Genomic DNA, 21,927 nt, shown 5'->3' on the forward strand with positions numbered 1-21,927 from the left:
ACGCAGCAGAGAGAGGGAGATGGTGAAATCGAATGAATTGGAGAGAGAGAGAGAGAGAGAGAGAGAGAGAGAGAGAGAGAGAGAGAGAGAGAGAGAGAGAGAGAGAGAGAGAGAGAGAAATACATTAAAATAGAGAGAATGATGGAGCAGGGTAGGGAGGGATAGATGGATGTTGTGGTCTCCTTACACTGGGTCATTTTGCGCTCCTCTGTGCTGTCGATGCGTTTGCCGTTGTGGTACCAGGCGATGGTCGGGTAGGGCAGGCCTGCTACCTTGCACCTTAGAACAGCCTCTTTCCCCTCAATCACCTCCAGGTCAGACAGGGGTTTGACAAAGTCCGGCATGGTCCTCTTCTCCACCTCACTCTCCAGGACCTCAGGCTCTTCTGGGATGGATGGCATCTTCTCCAGCTTGGCCCTGCCAGCGGTAGGAGACCGAAGGAGTGAGAAAAGAGAGGGAGGAGAACGAGAGAAGGACCGGAAGGAAGAAGGAGGAGGAACAAGGACAAGAGGAAGTCACTTTCCACTTGCTATGGAAAACTTCTCATGAATCCCTTTTCAGTAATCAAAGCCGTTAAAATCAAGCCTCGTTGTCAGTTTTTTTGTGCAGCAATGATGCTTTGATGTCATTCTGCTTCACAGGCGGCTCAACAGGGTGCCTGACAGTATGAGGCTAACTGAGCAATACCTCTTATGTCTAAAACCTCACTCTCTTCATTTCGGTGTTTTTTATCCAAGCTCACTGAAGCTCACCACTCCACCAGTCTAGTTCAGAGGCAAAAGGAAGGGGGCGTTGCTTTGGGGATCGGCAGCTGGGAGAAAGTCTCGTACATGTGTGAGGAGATGGCTTGTCTTGGCTCCTGCATGTAGAGTTCCGCAGCGCAGTCCGCCTTCCCGTGGACGTTCCGGGCGATGGCCGTGAAGAAGCCTTCGGTATCACTGGTCACGTGAGCGATGACCAGCGAGTGGCGCCCACCCTCCTGCAGGATGCGCACGTTCTCACTCTCCTCCACCAGGTTCTCTGAATGAGGGATGAAGGAAAAGTTATTAAGCGTAATGGAAGAATGGACAAAGACAAAGCACAAAGACAAGGTAGAAAAGTAGGAGTTCAAAAATGGAAGGTGTCTTAGAGGCACCAACGAAGTATGCACAGAATTACAACGGAATCATCAAAGAGGAAAGTTTGAGGCAACTTTTCGAGGACTTTGGTGTAAGAAACCACAGCAAGAAAGATTTGTAAAAAAAATTAGGTGAAAAGTTTGACACGTATTGCTCTCACCAAAGTGGTTCCAGGTGACCTTGGGTGGTGGCATCCCGCTGACCTTGCAGTCAAATCGAGCTGTGCGACCCTCGATGACCTCTAGGATGTCCAGCTTCCTGGTGAACATGGGCTCTCTGGAGGGTGTGACCTTGAGAGTGCCGCTGGAGGTCAACTCCTCTGGAATGGAAAAGAAAGGCAGTGTGAGCATCAACATCAGGTAACCCCTTCACACCACGGGAAACCCCTTTTCAAGGAGCGCATACTTCAGACAGCCTCTCAAAAGACTCCAAGGTAAGCAGGAATGCGGACTACAAAGATCCGCCACAAAATGTCAAATTTAGAATCACAGTTCTGTGTCACTAATACTCTACCTTTAACTGTGCTCAGTTTACACATGTAGGTCCCACTATCATCCTCATGTACTGAGTTAAGCAGAAGTCGACACCTGTAGGACAAGGACAACGCCATGGATTAATCCATTAAAAAATATATATTTCTACTTATTCTAAGTGTGTGTGGTTTTATGCCAAGGTAAGGCAACACCTTTGAACATTGAGACATGCTCTATGTCAAAGGTTCACCCCACCTCTTCCCATCGAAGTGCATCTTGCAGTTGAGAAGCGCTGGTTGGATCAGCTTCCCATTGGCCAACCAGTCCACCTCCACATCCTTGGGCCCAGTCATGTGACACTCAAACATGGCCGACTCTCCCGCCTTCACTGACACGTCACGGACCTGCTGGGTGATGGTTAACACCATCTGGACCGTGTGGACTGAGAGGGAGGGTGGTGGGGGGATGGGGCAGACAAACAGATCAATTACTTAAAAGACTCCAGACTAGGGGGTGGAGATGAGGGGATAATTGTACTGTATAACTGATGTTTTACTGCTACCTTGTAAGTTATTGCCCTCATAGGGAACATTTAAGTGGAAACAAAAAAAACGTTTACTTCCATATAAAAAAGATTCAAGTCTAAGGATACTTATGTACAGTATGTTTAGTTATGTGCTGTAGTTGTTTGGCTTTAGTGAAGCTGTCTTTGGTCAGAGTCTCAGTCTGAAAAAGTGTACCGCCTTGGTAAAATCGATTGTCATCATGAGTATGCCAGATCGTTCTATCAACCTGGAACTAGAATTTCTGACAGCAGAAATATCTTGCACTGTACCCTTCAATACATTTGTCAATTTAAATTGACAAATAAAAAGCTGCAAAGGCTGAAAATGTTTAAGCTCAAATATATATCAAATATTTCCCCGTGTAAATCTATTTTAAATTAGGCACAATCGATTTCTGGCTGTTCACCTTTGACCTCCAGCCTCGCTTCACACTGCTTGGTTCCGTACTCGTTGCTGATCTTGCAGATATATGGCCCTGCGTCTGAGCGCTGGGCCGAGGTGATTTTCATCTTGCTGGTGGAGCTATCGCCGTTGTCCTCCGTCTCCTGAATGATGAAGCGTCCGGCCGTCTTCAGAGTGACCTTGTCCCGCAACCTTCAACGGACGGAGGAGGATATTCATCATCAAGACGTTTGCAACTCACACACAGCAGCATACACTGTATACAGACACACTTTTACAAATGCACACACCTGCACACACAAACAATATCACTTATGAGATTTATCAAGGAGAAAAGAAGAGCATGAGAATTAGAGAAGCCGTGGAATGTGTGTATTCGTACCAGTAGATCACGGGTTTGGGTTGGCCTCTGACTTTGACCGTCATGGTGACGTCCTGACCCTCAGTAACCACATGGTCGGTCAGAGACACCTAGCCAATCACAGACCAACATGTGAAGGACAACAACATTTTCCTTGATATATCTTTGGACTATTATTTTGAAAGATGGGGTTTGTGAACTTGCATAGCAACAATAAGGTTCTCATGTTTTATTTTATTTTATTAAATGTGGTGATTACCTGGAAAGAGAGTGGTTCTCTGAAGGTGACATGTTTACTCTGAGGCCCCGCCTCCATCACCTCTTCCAAGGGGCTCAGGTACTCCTCGTCTGATTGGATGGGGCTGCCGACCTCCAAAGGAGAGGTTGGTTTCCCACGCTGCACTTGTGTGGGCTCTGCAATAAGAAGATGAAGAGGAAACTCATTTCACATATTCATCTACAACCTCCAAACAGTGACCGTAAAACAATGAATATATTGATTGAATTGGTTACGTTTTTGTTTATTTTTGTTTTGTCGTTGGTCTTGGTATTTGCCCACGGAGAGGATAATAATAATTACTGCTACAGAGGCAGAGATCCTTATGCATTCATAATAAAACACTATGAACAATAAAAAAGTAAATACAAGTATAAACCAACTAACGCAAATAAATGATCTGATTTTTGAGGTCTAGATTGATGTAACATGGCAGGAATTAAACACTAAGCACCCGTGACTGGAACATTCCATGTGTGGACAAAGATGGCTGCTTGTAAGTTAACCTCATTGCTAGTGTGTTGCAATGCTTGTGTCACCAGGGCGATAAATGTGTTTGCAGAGATGAATAGTTGGCAAGCTGGGGTAAGGAGTGGATTAGAGAAGAGAGAAAGGCACACACCCAACACTGACTACACACACATACCGTGGCCGTGCAGAGGCAATTTAAGGTGGCCAGTGCTGGACAGATAATGGATTAATCCCTGAGTCCCTGACCCAATCATTCTCTTATTCCCAGAGAGACACTGTCTCCTACCTCTAGCCCCGCCGATTCCGAATCAGTCCTAGCCTCCAAGCCCCAACCCCAAGCCTGCCCTAAAAGTCACCATTAATTCACTGAGTGTTATTGGAGTAACAGACATGAAAATGTCCTCTGAGCAGAAAGCAGTCCCAAACCACAGCCCTAGACATGCTTACATACCATCTTGTCAAAAGCCACCAATAATTTACAAAATAAATACAATAAGGACTGATATTAGAGCTACCGGCGTGTGGTTGGAAATTATATTCAAAATGAAAGCAGAGAATGTTCTAACAATCAAAGAAGAACAAATTACAACTGTAAATAGAATAGGAATAGAATAGAAAATTACCCAACAGAGGACAGGCACAACTCAGAACTGTCATCTTTAAGTGTACACTTGAGTTTGAAGACATGCAGCGACAGACACAACACAGGCTACTCCTAGTAGGGCCATACTCTGTGAGACCAGAAGAAAAAATATGCAGGCATGATCAAATCTTAAGCGTCTACGAAAAACATTGTGAGAATTGACTCACAGCCGTTCGGATGTCTCTTAAAGATGAAAGCGCAGAAGTCTCAACACTTACAGAGGAAAAGTGTTCAACAGAGTAACCTACCGAGCCACATCTCTGTGCTGCGTCTGTGTAACGAGAACCAGCCTCGCTCCAAAACCAGAGACCAGCCCTTATGTAAACCTGCCAACATTTCCTCTCATGCTGCCTGCTTGAAGCCAACGAGCGAGATTAGTAATCTACTTCCATCTTTCCCTTCTCTTCCTTTCTTTTTATCCTCTATCCCATGCTGCCTCATGTCCCCCCCGATTTTTGTCTTTCACAGTGGCAATAAAACGTTCACAGCATGTTTTAAAACATTTCTGCATATTTCATGTCTGTGTTTGTTTTGTGTATATGCCGTATATGTGCAAGTGTTTTTTTTTCTTACAACATTTAACCTTTGGTTCTCTTCGCTAAAGTGGTGGGTGGTCTAACTGTCTGTGTCAGGTTCTATCTGTCAACTGTGAAAGAAGAATCTGAAGTTTCTTACACCATACCCTCTCTATCACTCTGCTATCCGCTTTGCCACTGACGCCCCTTTCCACACTCACCACTGTACTCTTTACTCCCTGGTAAATTTGCCCTCACTTCACACCCGTCGTAATATTCACTGGCTTGCCCGTCATCTACAAGACCCTTCTGCGCCGGACACCCCCCTACTTGTCTCACCTGCTGCATCCTCTTCCTGTCACGCACAACATCCGGTCCTCCCTCCATATCCAGTTAAAAATTCCCAAACACAAATCCATCCTAGGTCTAGTATCATTTCAGTCCGCTGCCGCCTCTGACTGGAATGCTCTGCAAAAACACCTCAAACTGGACACATTCATTTCCATCCCTGCGTTCAAAGAAACCATTTCACTCATCCTCACTGAACCCTGTAAATGCTTTCTCACCTTTTAGTACCTTCTTGTCTACCCCGTTAATTAGTAGCGTCACGTATATGTGATTGTTCGAAAGCGGGCCCCACAGAGTACCGTCACACATATGTGATTCTGAACATTCCAACCGACTATTTTCCGATAGACAAAAACGATATGACAAACGCTATAGTATGGCTTCAAAATTTACAATTGGGAGGCTAACAAGTAACACTAGCAGGTAGTAGCATTGCTACGAGTATTATGCTAGGTTGCTAGGTAACGGAAGCTAACTAAAGCTAGCTAGCTTTCGTTTCGAAAAAATAACTCACTCTGCTGGCAGCGTCGGTAATATTTAGAACTCACTCCTCTAAAGGCTACTCATCCCCCTGGTTTGTCTTTGTCTGTTGCCAACTACCTAGTTTGTCCTCCTGTTGTACTTATGTTGCCTGCTTTGTTTTCTCCTGCCTGTATCCTTTGTTCATACCTGCCAGCGTCAGTCTGTGTCTTTATTGTGGTTGTTGTAAATAATATCTGTCTTGCTTTGTGCTTTTAACATTTGTATCCCCCCTGACTCCCTATGTTCTTAATGCCCTGCTTTGTGTAACCTGCTTGTTTTTTGTTGTAGTTGCTTTTGTGTTTTTCTTTCTGTATGTCTGTATTGCTTTGATTGTGTGCCATTGTGCTTTTACGTAACCTGATTTTTATTCCATAGCCCCCTTCCCCTCTCCCTCAAAAAGCTTTTGCTTTTTGCCAGGCCATCTTTGGAAATAAGAATGTTGTTCTTAAATAATTCTGCCTGGTCAAATAAAGGTTAAATAAAAAAATAAAAATAATACTAACTTCACAGAAATCTATATTGTGGTACAGAAATTGTTTACTTGTAGTTGCTGTGCAAATGATGTACTATGTACAGTTGGCTATGTCACTGTGTAGTGATAGCAGAATGTACCTGTTTACAATTTTGAAAACTTGAATAGACTTCTTTTTTTATTTATTCTTGCCTATGTCAACACCTCATATCACAGCTTGGGTTTAGTTTCACATATACAAACACATGCAGACAAGTGACACATTTTGCTCAGAGCTAACCAGACTGAGTCATCATCTCTGTTATACTCTTTACAGAATCTGACCATGATCAACTTTGACTTGTTTCCCGCCTGGCCTGACTAAAGTGAATCTTTGCCTGAGATTGCAACATTAATCTCATCCATTCAGACACACGCCAGACTGCAATTACCACAACAGTACAAGAGACAGCTGGCTAAAAATACCGCCTGAGCTAGTCTGCACTGTCCTAATATGGGAACACATAGCTAGCTAGCACAGGGAGGGCGAACACACACACAAACACCACTTTCTGAAAGCACTGAGAGCACTCTATCAGGTGCCACAGCTAACAATTTAGCTTTCATGAATGATCTGGAATGGACTGGTCTCAAGAGAGAGAGAAACAGAGAGAGATAGGGGGAGATAGAAAGAGAAAGAGGGAAGAGAGAGAAGGATTGTCAGTGAAGTATGCATACTAGTTTGAAGCAACAGTAATAACTCTACACAATAATTGGTGTAATGTAACTAACATACCAACCCTTTCTCTTTGCTGAGTTACAGTACCACATTTATTCAAACATGTAGTCAACTTGCTGCTTAGCCATTTTCATGACTTCAGTGATCTCTTTCATCTGACTATCATAATAGAACTCTTCCCTTGGAAAGGTCAAAAAAAGACTGTGGACCTTAGGATGGTCTGGTCTGGTCTGTGAGGGTGGGGAGGGGGTTGCATTGCAATACAAATGCCTTTAACAATCTTGGGGATGCAGATTGTATTGGCTAACTTATATATACATGTAGTCATTTAGCAGACGCTATTTTCCAGAGCGATTTACAGTAAGTACAGGGACATTCTCCCCAAGGCAATTGGGGTGAAGTGCCTTGCCCAAGGACACAACGTCATTTGGCACAGCCAGGTATCGAACCGGTAACCTTCTGATTACAAGCCCGATTCCCTAACCGCTCAGCCACCTGACTCTAACTGTCTGAAGAGTATTATTTGGGACCCCAGTGAAAGCATGTGTGTGTGTGTGTATGAGTATGTTGGTTTTCCCAAATCCTACCTGACTTGATGTAAAGCGTGGCACTGCAGGAAGCCTTTCCAGCTGCGTTGACAGCTGTTAAGCTGTATGTCCCTGCATCGCTGGGCTGCATCTGCCTGATCACCAGAGAGTGGACCTCCCCCTCCGCCCTCATCACCATCGACATGCTGCTCCTTATCTCCACGTTGCTCTTCTTCCATGTCACTGGAGACACACACACATATAAACACACACATACAGAATCTCAACATTTCTTTACACTTACAAATATTGAACGAATCACCAAATGATTCAGAAGCAGTGCTGATATCTCTTTGACTGCTTGAATGTGCTTTTGGGGAATGACGGTCGGATCTGGGAGATGCCATACCTTTGGACAGCGGGCTGCCAGTGATGATACATCTGAGGATGACCTCTGACCCTGCCTGGGCGGTCATGTCCTTTAGCGGTCGTTCAAACTCTGGGGCTTCGACGGGGCCCTCGTCTGCTGACATATAGGAGTCGTCTGAGTCCGCTAGAACACAGAGAGTAGGTTTCTAATCATTCATTCATTCATTTTTTCATAAATTCAACCATCTATTATCTCGTACCTTCTTCAGGAGACCTTGGAGACCTTCTTTTGTTCTTGATACACCGCCTCTCCTTTTTACCAGTCTCCGTCCTCCTCCACCCATCCTTCTTTCCTCCATCCTCCTCCTCCTCCTCCATCGGCTGGTCTTCCAGCAGGATGGTGGGGATGGTCAGCTTCAGGGCAGGAGAGCCGCTGCCCGTCTCACTTTTTCTCCGCTTCACCAGAGGACTGCCAGGAATAGTAGGGGAAGGGGTGAGCCTTGGAGGCCTGGAGGGGTTGACAGTGGTGAGGGGTCGTCCCTGGGGTGTGGGGCTGGGGGACCTGTGCTCCATCCTGGGATCTCTACTGGGATGGGCTTGGTCCAGGTCACTGGAAGGGGACTGAGGTCTGGGCAGTAGGGGAACAGACGCTGGCTTCTGGGCTGTGAATGGAGTCCTCTCCCTTGATGAACTCTGGAGGGTTTCCCTAGGTGGGAGACACAGCATTGCAAGTATTATGTAATACTAACACACCTAGTGAGAGAGAGAGACACACACAAACAGTTGATGAATCTCCCAAACCAACCTGGTTGGGCTTTTCCACTCCTCTACTAATGATGGTTGCCCTGGCAACTGGTAAACCGGTGCAGTCTCCATGGAAACAAAGATTTTACCCACAGCTTGCGGTGTTGCGCTAACCACTGACACCCTCTCTGTTTCTGGGTGCGATTCTGGAACATTCTCCTGTTTGGGAAATTCCCTTTGATCATCTAGAACCTTCTCTTTGGATTGGGGAGACACTCTTTCATCCTCTCTCCTTCCTTCTCTCTTCTGCTCAAGGGCCCTCTCTCTCTCCTCCAGCTTCTTCACCACCTGGGGGGGGATAGGCTCTAGCTTGCCCAGGGAATGCCTTTCCTTTTGGGGCAGTTGCTCTGTGGAGAAGGCCTTTTTCAGGTTGGGTTTCCCCACCAGCTTCTTGATCCTCTGGAGCTCCTCTGTGAATTTGCTCTGGAAGCTCTGAACCCTCTGGGCGTAGCTGGACTTTTGGTCCTCCAAAGACGATGCCCTCTGCTGCTTGAACACAGAGCGGCGCTGAGAAGCCTCCTGTCTTGCCCCGTCCTCCTTTCCCGAACCTCCCATCTGTTGGCCGCTGTCGTCTAAATTGGAGGATGCCATCCGGCCAAACCTGGCCCAGGACTGGCCCGATGCTGACCCTGGTCCCAGCCCACCAGGGAGCTCCACGCTGCTCCCTCGCCGCTCCTCAAACACCCGGACCTTGTCAAAGATCTTGGTGCCAGTGGTGCGTGCAAGTTTAGGCGTCATGGTGATAGCACTGCTAGCATTTCCTACACTGGTAGATGGATCTCTTCCTCCACTAGTCTGGGTTGAAGACCTTCTGTCACTCCTGACTTCTGACACCAATGTTGTCCCTGGGAGTCTGGTTTTGGCCACAGCTCCAGCTCGGGCTGGGTCCAGGCCAGTGTGTGTGGCGACTCCGTTCTTGCGAGGGGGGTCTAGGAAGGAGGACTGGGGAGATGCAAGGCTGGATATACAGCCTGGAGATGGGGAGGAATCAGCAGTTTGGGTCCTGGAACAGCAGGGGCAGGGTTAGGAAACCAGAATTTGTACTAGGGCTGAAGAGGAGGCGAGGGCAAAGGGGGTTCCAGGTTTGTGGAAGAAAAATGAGTTTATTGGCAATTAGTTTGCCAATACATGTGTGTGTCTGTGTGTGTGTTGGTTTTATAAAGAAATTTACTGGAAACAGCTGATGGAATGATTGGAAATAAAGGGATTTAGTTTCAGCACAGATTTGTGATTTGGCTACCTACACAACTCACACTTAATGAAATTTAGAAGATAGATGATCTGTGTCCACAACATGACTTATCAATAATTGCTTTCATGTCATTGCACAAAATGTCAATAAAACGGCTTTTGTAGCTCCCTATCATCTTCTAAATCAAAATTTTCCACAATAACCAGGACAGACCCCTCAAGAATCAATATCAAGCACACAACCAAACACTTCCAAAAATCTTCTAAAAAGCACGCAAACAAATTACATTTTAGTTAGTCTCAAACCGTCTTCTAGCTACAAGCACATCATTATCACTGTTTGACTCAATTTAACAATCCACAGCATGCCTGTCACATAAAGACGATGGAGATTTTCTGGGATTATCTAACATTAATCCACAAGGCAAACATTAGTGTGCAAGAAGGCCATGACATGCAAAGCAAGGATGAAAATTACAATCCTGAAATTCTTCAGACATTTTGACTCTACTTCAGACATGATGATCTAACGTTAGAATACATTAGAACCACCCTCAGGTTAGAACTCAGAACCACACTCACAGAACTCATCACAGGGTACTTTGGGTCCCAACCCACTATATACAATCAAGACAGGCGTTATAAAGCTGTTAATGAATTAGTGCTGAGGAGGAGGAAAGTATGATCTGAAAAACTCGAACCAAGAGTATATGAGAGATGATGTGATAATGTATAAAAAGCATGAGATAAAAAAAAGGATATTCTGAGATTGAAAAACATGAAAGCTCTGAAAGATATGTTTATCTGGACATAATGCATGTATGTGTCGGTTGTAAGGTCAAAGTTTGTGATTTGGTCTAATTGGTTTAGTGGCCCATCTTGCTCCTTGGTAGAGTCATGGAGAAGCCTTTCCTACAAAGGCATGGAAAACGTTCTCCCTCTGTATAAACTGAACATGCTTCCATAGTAGTCGCTTCCCACAGACACACTTTCCTCTGACCCCAGAACAGGTCTGGCCAGGTTAGCATGGGAAGCCCGTATCAAGGGCTCCACACCCAGGTGTCTGACAGGTTGGCCCCCTTCAGCGGGAACCCCACCCAAGGCTTGCCTGGCGGCGTGTGATGGGTCATGGGGCCCTGGGGGCCTGGAGCCCAGAGCCATGAGCTCTCTCTCCACGATGGGGTCATGTCCCCCTGGGAGGGTAGCTCTGTGGTCCACACCGTCGGAGCCCAGGTCCATCACTCTGCCTCCCTCACCTGAGGATGGGGACAGAGGGAGAGAAGGGGGAGAGCGGGAGACGGAGAGAGAGGAAGGAAGGAGGACATAGAAAATGTGAAGGTTTCTTAAAGGAAAGATTGTCAGTGGAGGTCAAATGGAAAGGAGAGAGAGAAGAAGACCCATCAAGACCGAATCACGATAGAGCAGAAAATTGATTCATGGGGAAAAGGGAAATGAATGACTATAGTCCCATTCCCAGGGTTCCTCCCACACTTAGCACACCATGATTGACATTTGAGTGATTAGAGAAGGAAGACAGAAATGCATGGCCAGCTAAAAGAACTAGAAGCATCAGCATCTCCTCTTAACGACCAAACCCATTTACTGGATCTGCCTAGGGAGAAGAGGGAGTGGGGGAAGTGAGAGTGTGGAGACTGCTAGCTAGCAGCCGTGAGGAGCTAGAACTGACTCAGCTCCACAGAACCTGGAGCTCAAGCCAGGCAGTAGGAGGATTCTTGGCAGAGAGAGATTACGAGAGAAAAGAAATCACACCCTTCAAAATGTTTGAGGCTCTGATCCTTAAACGGCTTTTTATCTCACTGCGCAGTAACCTCTGACTGTCTCACCTGTTCTCTGCTGAGGGGCTGAGGGTAGGCACAGGTGCGAAAGGGGGAATTCAATTTTATAGACTTGTTTTGTGGTAAATGGGGAACACTATTCTGACAAACACACATTCGGTTTATGTACCTTTTCAATCACAAACGACTCAGTTGGACTGGAACCAGACTAATTAACATTTGAAGACGTTCTGGTGGGAAGGAAGTTAGCGCCGGTGGGAAAGAATTTCATGTATTTAATTTGGCTACACTCAAACTGGTTGCTATATTCTGGGTGCGTTTTCTACCACAGTACTGCACCTTTTATTGCGAGTGTATACGTCACTTTCTGTACTTTTTTTGCTAGTGTGTAAATGTTATTTTAACAACACTAACTTCAATTTAAATGATTAATTAAGTAAACATTTGAACCATTCAATAAAATACATTATTTAAACCAGATACGTTTGAAAACATCTTAATCAGACATGTTTCAGTTTTAGAGTTCGAGTTTACGGTTTCGTTTGGATGCTTCTTCTTCCCAGGGCAGGTAAGGCAGCACTTTTTTCTTACTTTGTTAGATAATGAAGGTGACGTGGACTCACTCCTCCACCCCCTTGCCAAATGTTATTTTTTCTCTCCCCCTTCCTTCAATACTCTTTTTCTACACATACCACAGTGGACAGAAACTCTCAGGCTGCCAGAGTGAAACATGAAAGAGCACAAACTGTTCAAGGGACAGAATGTCAAATTAAGTTGTACAGCGACAGGGGGTACTGCTGACCCTGCTTGGACGCATTGTGCATGGACAGCGTCAATGAGCAAATCTCTGTTCTAACTTTCAATTGCATTCTCTTTTGTTTCAAAGTCTTTTTTATCATCATAGCCAAAACAAGCAAAATAAGAGCTGCAGAGGAGTGTGCAAATGCATGGTTAAAGAGCCTGTTTGAATATATCAAAAGACTATGACACTGGACAACACTGCCATATCTTCAGATCATTTATTTCAAGATGGAATTCTTCTTTTCAAATTGTTTTGATTTTTCCGAGCCACAACATCTTAAAAAAACAACAACAACATATACACCTCCATAGCCTGTCACCATATATCCAGCCCCAGTCTGATTCAGTTGCCCGACCCACAGCCAGAACGTGCAAGCCCACCACACGCATGGAAAGGCCCGGTTATCTGCCTAAACTAGGTCAGTGTGTCACACAGTTGCATCACAACTGACGGTATTAAAAAGGCCCCTGGCTGTCGCCAACCCTGACCTCGGTGCCTCGCGACTCGTGCCAACCTGCCTTGCCTGCTCTCCAACCAACCCTATTAAACTGCTGTCTGCCAGTTTGGTTTACAGCGACAAGCCTCTTCGAAGAGGGCCAGTGATAAATCTCATTAGAGCTCCAAACTCAAGCACAAGGCCAGCTTTTGCAAGCTAGCACTGACACAATTTCACCACAATGATAACCATATCACTCGCAAATGTCAATACAGTGAATAAGTTACGTCACCAATAAATAAGTAAGAAACTGTTCATATTGAACAGTCTTTGAATGATGTGCTTTGCTAATCCAAGGAAAACAGACTAGATTTATAAGGACTTTTGAGTCCCAGACCGTGCTGGGAATGAAGGCTGTGATTTACCTGAAGTCACTCTCCGACCAGACTTATCATGCTGTCTCCCGGATCCTTCCTTGGTTTCCATGGGTACCTGGGGCTCTGTAGCTTCATCTTCAGTTGTCTCAGAGTCTGGGGGTGAGAAGAAAAGGAGGATGAGTGGAGGAAGAGGAGGAGATGAACAGATGGAGGGGAAAGGCAGAGGAGGAGAGTAGAAGGTGAGAAAGACAGGGTCGAGACAGGAAAGGGAGGGGAAGACAAGGAGGAGAAAAGGGAAATGTCGCAAGGAGGAGAAGAGCAGGCAATTGAAAGATGACAAAGAAATAAGGAGGAGGGGGAGACAAAGAGAGGAGGAGGCGTAAAATAACAGCTGAGTCACACAGACAAATGACACTTCATATTCACTTAGCAGCAGAGAGGATGATGGGTAATACGGCGAGCAGTGCAAACCCTCCTGGGGAGGAGTAAATGAGGTCACCACTGAACCCTGACTCACAGCCAGCTGGGGCTCTCTCTTTCTCACACATACACTCACACACCTACAACTCCCACAGGTTATCTGTGATAGAGATATAAAATATGTCTACCAGTGAAATAGTCTTACACGATAATGCCATCAGACCAGAAGTGCATAGCTGCCAAGATATGACAGATACAGCAACCACTAAGAAGGCATACCTGTGTCAACCATTGTGAATACAGTTTTAGACTGACTGAGACAACCGTAACAGCACCTATAGGTCTAGATGGCTGGGCTGATGGGTTTTCAAAGTGCATGGCTGTAGAGCCGGCAACTGAAAGTGCTGAATCAGATCTGACCTTATTTGAGTTTATGGCTTGCAGGACTCTCAAAGAGGACTTCCTCAACATGGTTTCCTGCTTTTCTCTTTAATTTGACCCACTAATGATGTCTAGACTCTAGTTCTATTAGGGGCTTGGCTCACATAATTACTTAATTGTGCCCTTTGATACAAAGGCCTTTATTCAAAGCGTTTCAAAGCAGAGAAGTCGATTTCATGACCTTTAATGGGGATCAATATGGATGTAGGAAGCTGGCTGGGGCAGATTTGTGTCAGCAGTGTCGAGGATATAAAAAAGTAGACAACATCAGTCTAATTGAAGACAGAATCAAGGCCCTTAGCTGGGATAGGCAGCTCTCATTGGAGGCAGAAGGCTGGTACGTTTGAAAGAAATACATTCCACCCACACAAATGCTACCCATGGATGGCAGGAGGCCACTTGTATTTTGCTCCGCCCATCTGTTCCCAGACAGCAACTATGTTATTTTCTTCGAGGGATGGGGGGGGGGGGGTCAACAGATACAATAAAATGATTAATGACCAAGGTACTATAGCTTAATATGAAACATTGTCAGCCTTGAGTCATACCAAAAAGTCACAACATAGATGGATGACTAATAGAAAACAAGGGAGTGAAGGACAGAAAGAGAGATAACAAAAAGAGTGAGAGAGAGACAGAGAGAGAGAGCGAAAGAACGAGAGAGAGAGAGAGAGAGAGAAAGAGAGAGGAGAGAGAGAGAGAGAGAGAGAGAGAGAGAGAGAGAGAGAGAGAGAGAGAGAGAGATGAATGTGAAGGAGAACAACAGCAATAATTCAGGTTTACCATAGCTTTGCTTTCGGCAGGAGCGGAAAACTTCGCTTCCATAGTGGCAGCAAGAGAGGGCAGACAGGAGAGCACCGTTACTATGGAAACCACCCTCTCTCTCACCCACACGGCCAATCCTCTCGTCCGTGCCCATTAGAATCTAAAACCACCCAAACAGCCCCCCTGACACAGAGATACAATCACTGGTTAGAGCCGATATGGGCCACAAAAAGAAAGAGAGAGACAGTGAGGGAAAGGGGTGTTGGGAAAGAGAGATAGTGAGAAAAGAGAGACAGAGACAGAGGGAAAGAGAGGCAAATGAAGCTATGCCTCATTGCACTTAGCTAATGTCAAATGAGCTTCTCCTGCTAGATGACTACAGGAAGTGCATTGTACCGTATTTTGTTGGTTAAATCGACAAAATGAGGGTAGAGTCAATGAGGAGGGAACAATAACAATTGTAAGAGAAAGTTCACAGCCCATTTTCTGTGTTCATAAGTGTGTGTGAGAGTTTGTGGAGGCGTGTCAATGTGAATGTGTTTGTGTGTGTGGATGTGTGTGTGTATGAGTGTGTGTGTACAGCAGCTACCACCCAAGTGTGTCAAATCTACAGCAGCAGGCTAAATAGTTTACACACCATGTTCGGCACACCAATTAACTCAACAGTTTTGTTGAGTATAGGAGGCTATGTGTTCACCCTGTCTTGCTGCGGTGTACTGTGTGTAAGTATATGAATCCAGTGAATCTGATATGCAGCAAACAGGAAATCTGATTTGGAAACATTTGTTTTGGTAGACGACAGATGTAGCACCATCAACCAAGGTGCACAGAAATCATTTTTTGGAGGATGTTATGCAATGATGAGATGCAACAATAGGAATACAATAAAATTGCTTTGTGGGGGCGGACTTACTTTCGCACACTGAATATTTAATAATCCCACTATCTTCTCCAGCTCTGATTAAGGCATTAAAAATGTATGGATAGCAACCCAAAGATTTTCAACTGGGACTTTAATATAAGAATGAAATGTTCGGAACAGATTAAACTTGACTTGTATACACAGTGGGGGTTTACACATGCACAGCAGAAATGCAGTCTGTCTGCCTGTGGTACAGTAAGACTGCGTGTGTGTCTGTGTGGGTTTTAGATAGGAGGCCATCCTGACCACACACCATGAGTTAACCTGCCGAAGGTCCTTGTGGAGTGTCCAGTCCTCTGGAAACAAGACAGACACAAGATCATTGTTAGAAGCTCAAAAACAAAATACGATCTCAGAATAAGACACAAATCAAATAGAATCCTAAAAGCAATATCAAAACCAGGATATTTTGTGGAAAACTGATTGACTGACTGGCTTGCTGCCTGTCAGTAATGCTGGAGGGAAACAGCAGTGTAATGACTCATCTGATCGATGTCCCTGTGCTTGCTAAGCACCCCTTGGCTTCGTGTGAATAATATGAAACTTGAAGATGAGAAACATTACTCTACTGCATTCTAACTGCCGTTGGTAGATGTGCTAGGACCAGTGGTGGATGGCCTCAGCCTTCAGCATTTTTCTGTGATAAAGTTTTCCTTGTGGCTGTAAGGCCTATAAGTAATGATCCCCGGGATAGATTGACCCTCTGTTCCTCTTCTTGTTCTCTCTCTCTCTCCCCCCTCCTCTCTCTCTCTCTCTCTCTCTCTCTCTCTCTCTCTCTCTCTCTCTCTCCAAGTACCCTCTCAGCCACTAGCAGTTTGATGAAGTGTTTCTGGTGTCTATTGTGATGTGCAGCCATTGAAATCTTCCATTGTCCTCCCCTCACTCTGATGACACAGAATCTCCAGGCAATTATATCAGCAAACAGCAGCCACGCAAACAACATCCAACTGGATGCTACTGCGCAATGATGCCAAAGAGCTTTGAAAGACCCCGCAAAAGCTTCACAAAGAGCTCAAACCGAAACGTTTTGAAATGAAAACAATTTCATTGCATCTCTATTGATTCCGCTGGCAAGAAGTGGAGGTGGAGGAATTTGCCGCGGATCGTTGACAATGTGAGAGCCAGTAGAGGTACAGAGAACAACAGTAATGCGATAGTAAAGCTGTGTGGATCCTTGTCTGCTGCTTCTCTGACGGTAGGTATCAGGTATCTGTGCTGTGGCCCACTGACACACTTACCTGCGCTCTACACACACACATTGGTACCCAGACCAAGACATAGGCAAAACAATTACCCTTTCAAGACTGCAAAAGCATATTTGCAGTGGGCTCAAAGTATTTTAGTCATTTTTGACACATGCTAAATATATTGGTCTGTTGCCCTAGGATGACGAATACAACACTTAGCAAGCCTTTGTCTGTAAAAGACTCTGTTTTCTTGAAATGAGTTTTGATGTTTCCTTCTCCACCCCGGGGCGATTCTTTGTCATCATGTCACAGCGGGTAGCTGGGTCGTCCTCAGAGACGAGGAGCGTCACCCCGGAGATGGGGAGCATCACCCTGTGAGATATTTTCCATGTGTTCACAACCTTCATAACCCTTTCTAGTCTAGAGTCATCCTACTAGCAATAACTAGAATGTACAGGGTAGGAAGTAAATATCAAGTAACCTTAATCTGGATGTTTCTACTTAAATGCTGTGGCAGTTAGATAAACGTTGATCGAGATGAAGCCCAAATAATATCTTGACAATGAGGCTTTCAAAGGATACATTACTATGGAGCTAATTAAGTGTCAAAAAGAAAAACCCACCTGAAATCTTTTCTTGGACCAGATTTTCTTCATGTTTGGAAGTAGTGTTGAGGTTCTTCTGTGTAGCAGTTTACCTGTGGCGTTGGTTACAAAAACATCCCCGAAACCTCCCTTCAAACCACCAGGGTGTGGCAGCCCAAAAAATATCTGTCCCAGCGATCCTCAGCTTTAAGATGTGTGGGTGTGCACATTCTCCTGGCCGCGAAGAGAAGCAGAGAGAGAAGAGGAGAGGCAGAGGAGAGGAGGATGAGAAAGCAGGAGCAGGTGTCTTTGTGTCAGAGAGTGTTTCCTCTGTGCGATTAGCCACCGCAGCCCCTCTCTGACGTGTTCTGCTGGAGGGGGCGATTCTCCGCCTCTAAAAACCTCTGCCCCCCCCCTCCCCTTCCTCCTTCTCCTTTATTAAAGCCCCTCTTAACAGCAGGCAGCCGGGGGAGAGACCGGGGGAAGAAAGGACGGAGGAATGGAGGGATGTGGAGAGGAGAAGAAGAGGAGAGAAAGAGGGAAGGACAGCACAGTCAGCCTCTACACAGCATCCTCCTCTCTCTGCAGCGTCAACAGCAAGTGAGAGACAGACGGCGAGGTAGGAAGGAGGGTGGAGATGGAGAGAGAGAGGGATAGACACAGAGACAAAGGAGGAGAAGAAGCACAAAAGAATGAGTTTAAGAAGAAGAACTAAATAAATAGCAGGCGTTTCAGGATGAGAGAGGAATGAGGGATGAATAAAAGAGAGATGGAGAGCCAGGGGTAAAAGAGCAAGAGAGGGAGAATCACTCCTCTTCTGGGGGGTGGAGGGGGGGGGGATTTCCTCCTCCTCCTCTCGACTGCACCCTCCCTAAATCCTTTACCCAAAACGCCTTATTTTTCTTTTCCTTTTCTTCCTCCCTTAGCACTGTTCCCTTCTATCACCCACCAGTGCCTTCTCCACAAGGCAAAACACACAGAAGGAGAGAGGGGAGAGAGAGAAAGAGAGAGGGAGAGTGAGAGAGGGAGGGAGGGAGAGAGAGAGAGAGAGAAAGAGAGAGAGAGAGAGAGAGAGAGAGAGAGAGAGAGACAGAGAGAGAGAGAGAGAGAGAGAGAGAGAGAGAGAGAGAATGCAGCCTCCAGCAGATCATCTATTATACATGCAGAGCCAGTGTGTCTGTGACGGTGAATTAAACTGAGGGTCTGTGGTCGTGTCACTACGACAATATTTAGCCGGCAGACATTTGCACCAGGGCACCAACCTAAACAGCCTCTCTTCCCCGACACATAAACCCAGAACTGTAAAAGATGTGCTGATACAAATAAAGCTTTGGGAAGATTAACCGAATCAACATCTAGACACAGTGTATAGTAAACAGCCTAATCAATACCTTGTATAGTTAATGTTGATTTTTGTTGTGCTTCTCTGTAAGGTTCAGTGTGTCACTGGGTCAGAATCAGAATCACTTAAAGATTGATTCTTCCACAAATCTGTATTATTTACACGTTGACAATGTTGTCAATTTATTTGTTTGTTTACCTGATTGTCCCTTTCTGTGCGTGGGGGAATATTACGTAACACTGACGGTAATTACGACAGTAGTAAAAATAACCTGATAGATGTAGAATAAATGGATAAAAATTCAAAAAGAGAGCCGAACAAATAGAGGGATGAAAGGAGAGATGGATGGATACGTGAAAAAGTGGACTAGAGAGCGAAAAAAGATATTGAACTTGGAAGGTATGTTTTGCTTGTGTGCTGAAGGGCAGACGAGGATGAGAGGAGCACAGCACCCTCCCTTTGTTCCCACCTGACACCTCACAACGCCCTCTGTAATTCAGAAGCTGTCATCAAGTGAAACACACACACACAAGCACACCCCCCCAAAATGATATGCGTACACGTAATTACTCGACTGCCTTATTCACTAGTCTTCTAACACCTGCACATACACATATACACACACACACACACACCAGGTCACGTCTGTGTAATCCACACCTCAATTCATCAGCCATCTAAATATAATTTGTCAGCAGCCCAGATAAAAAAAAAAATCAACCATCCAAAGTGAATTTGAGTAAGCAGACACATACTCACACACATACGCTGACACAGATGCACATACTCTAACAAGTATGCTCACACATACAGGGACACACACACATGTTTGCACATCCACACACACGTATATGCAGACAGACCGGTAAAGTCAAATAGACAGGTTCACATTTGTAGCTTCTCACTGATCAAGGCTGAATAACTTCCCTTTTGCTGTCTCCATTCTGTCTTTCTCTCCACATTCCTTTCTTTTTTCAACCGCTCCATCTCACTCTATAGTCCCCCCCCACCCCACCCCAACTCCATCCTCTCCTCCACCTCAGCCCAACCTCCTGGCCCACATCTCCAGGAAGAAAGGATCAATAAAAACGTTTTCTGCCCGACAGAAGATACACACCACAGTCCACTCATCTCCTCCTGGGATCAATATGCTGGAAGGCCAATCAGGACCCAGCCTCCTATTACTGACATCCAATGAGAACCCAGGAATCGAAGGATGGTTTTTAAACAAATGCACCAATTGGGATTCAGACATCCTTAGGAAAGTAATTTGACATTGCTGTAAAGTGCATTCTGTTGAATGTAATCTAAAATGTACAAACCCCACTTGGTTTCTTTCTTACATAGCAGAGCAAGGCCATGGAACAACACAAGTACAAGATTTTGTTCATTCATTTAATCAGCCATTCAAGCGTAAGTACAAACAGCGCAGATAAAACAGCTTTGTCATTCAGATAACAGCAACGACTAATACGACTGCTGGAGCTTTCTACGGAAGCACTATCTGCTTTAATTATTATGAAACAATGTGAAAGACAGCTGACTTCATGGGGCTACATTGATTTTGGGACAGCTCTCGGCAGCGTATCCCTGGTGAATTCTGGGAAGCATACAACTCTCTCAGCAGCATTTATCTGCTATTAGATGTTTTTGCTTTAAGGTGACACTACAATTCCATTGTAGTCCAATTCAGTCCAGCCCAATCAATTTCAGCACAGTCCAATCTAGCTCAATCAATCCCAGATCAATCTTGCCCAGCCCAATCTAGCCTATCCCAGCCCAATGTAGCCCAGCCCAGTCCAATTTAACCCAGCCCAGTCTAGCCCAGCTCAGTCGAGTAAAGTCCAGCAAAGGTGAGAAACTGAAGTTACTATGGAAGCAAGAGCACAGTCCTCCCAACGCTACAACTCTTCCTTAAAACCATTGTCTGTTTCTCGAAATGGAACCTGACATGGAGAGAAAGTGTGTGTGTCAGGGGTAGATATGTTTATCAGACACATAACAGCTGTAGTGGCGTAGTTGGCAGTGCCAGTCTGCAACCTGATCTTACCACTTAATCCTCGACACATGACTGACCATACCAGTGTTTGTGTGTGTGTGTGTGCTGTCTGACTGTGCACCAGTAAAAAAGGGAAAACCCCTACACACACCCACCCCAACACATCACACAAACACACATACACAAAACAATGTTGTCTTGATGGGCACATAGAAATATTGATAGGGCACTGTACTAACACAGAGAAGTGGATGGACAGACAGACAGATGGGTATAGCTCAGTGGTAAACTGAAATATTATTGTGATTAAAGTGGTAAAGCATTTGATAGATAAAAGGTCCCAAGTTTTTTTGGGGGGGATAAAAGCATGATCGATAGAAACACAGACAGACAGACAGACAGACAGACAGACTGACAGACTGACAGACTGACAGATAGTCAGGCTTATCAGACAGGCAGCCAGACAAACAGGCAAGCAGACCAACAGACAGACAGACAGCTGTGTAAGAGTAAAAGACAAAAGCTAAAAACGTTAGAACCTTCAAGACAGACAGGCAGGCTACTTTGAGTAGCTCATAAGGCGGGTACCAAAGAACTTAAGTTAGCCAGACACCTGTTGACTCCCATCCTGCGCCACACAGGGTCTGGGAGAGAGGTACTGGGCTTTCTAGGAAGTCATCTTCTAAATTACAATACTTTCAGTGGCAGCCATTATAGGTGAAGAGAGTGAAGTGACTAGTCTCTTTGATGGTGTTGTTGTGCTCTTTCACAATCTAATTCTGTAGGAGAAGATTCAACAGAGAAGGATGTTGAACTTGTCCAGTGCATTGAATTTCCCAGTGCATTTGAACAATACATTCACAGCCACATGCATGCGCGTGTGTGTGTGTGTGTATGTGTGTGAGCATGTTTGTACGTCCAACCTCAACTCAGACTCACCCTTCAGTTTCTTCCTCATGGGACCACTCACACTGTCTTTCACACTCCTCAAGGCCTTCCGAGCATCAAGCAACTCCTTTCTGATCATTGTTCCAGTTGCATCCGATGTCCTGCCTGTCTGCCTTCCTTCCTTATCTGTC

The 21,927-nt window shown here is 45.3% G+C and overlaps 1 protein-coding gene across 4 annotated transcripts in view; it reads right to left on the bottom strand.

Moving 5' to 3' along the window:
• spega (striated muscle enriched protein kinase a) overlaps nt 1-21,927 on the bottom strand; it is a 42,053-nt gene that overhangs the window by 18,673 nt on the left and 1,453 nt on the right. For 3 of the 4 annotated variants that reach the window (XM_047030824.1, XM_047030823.1, XM_047030821.1), the window contains exons 3-16: nt 13,237-13,341; nt 10,886-11,033; nt 8,588-9,589; nt 8,043-8,488; nt 7,823-7,966; nt 7,474-7,656; nt 3,180-3,334; nt 2,942-3,030; nt 2,564-2,751; nt 1,847-2,033; nt 1,632-1,705; nt 1,279-1,437; nt 831-1,020; nt 188-417 (exon numbers count right to left, since the gene is read on the bottom strand). In XM_047030824.1, coding sequence (XP_046886780.1) covers nt 188-417; nt 831-1,020; nt 1,279-1,437; nt 1,632-1,705; nt 1,847-2,033; nt 2,564-2,751; nt 2,942-3,030; nt 3,180-3,334; nt 7,474-7,656; nt 7,823-7,966; nt 8,043-8,488; nt 8,588-9,589; nt 10,886-11,033; nt 13,237-13,341 — 3,300 coding nt within the window. Of the gene's footprint in view, nt 1-187; nt 418-830; nt 1,021-1,278; nt 1,438-1,631; nt 1,706-1,846; nt 2,034-2,563; nt 2,752-2,941; nt 3,031-3,179; nt 3,335-7,473; nt 7,657-7,822; nt 7,967-8,042; nt 8,489-8,587; nt 9,590-10,885; nt 11,034-13,236; nt 13,342-21,787; nt 21,915-21,927 lie in introns of those variants that run through there. The other variant, XM_047030825.1, reaches the window with a different exon arrangement.

The sequence above is a fragment of the Hypomesus transpacificus genome, chromosome 12, assembly GCF_021917145.1.
Source record: "Hypomesus transpacificus isolate Combined female chromosome 12, fHypTra1, whole genome shotgun sequence".
In the NCBI taxonomy this organism is placed as follows: Eukaryota; Metazoa; Chordata; class Actinopteri; order Osmeriformes; family Osmeridae; genus Hypomesus; species Hypomesus transpacificus.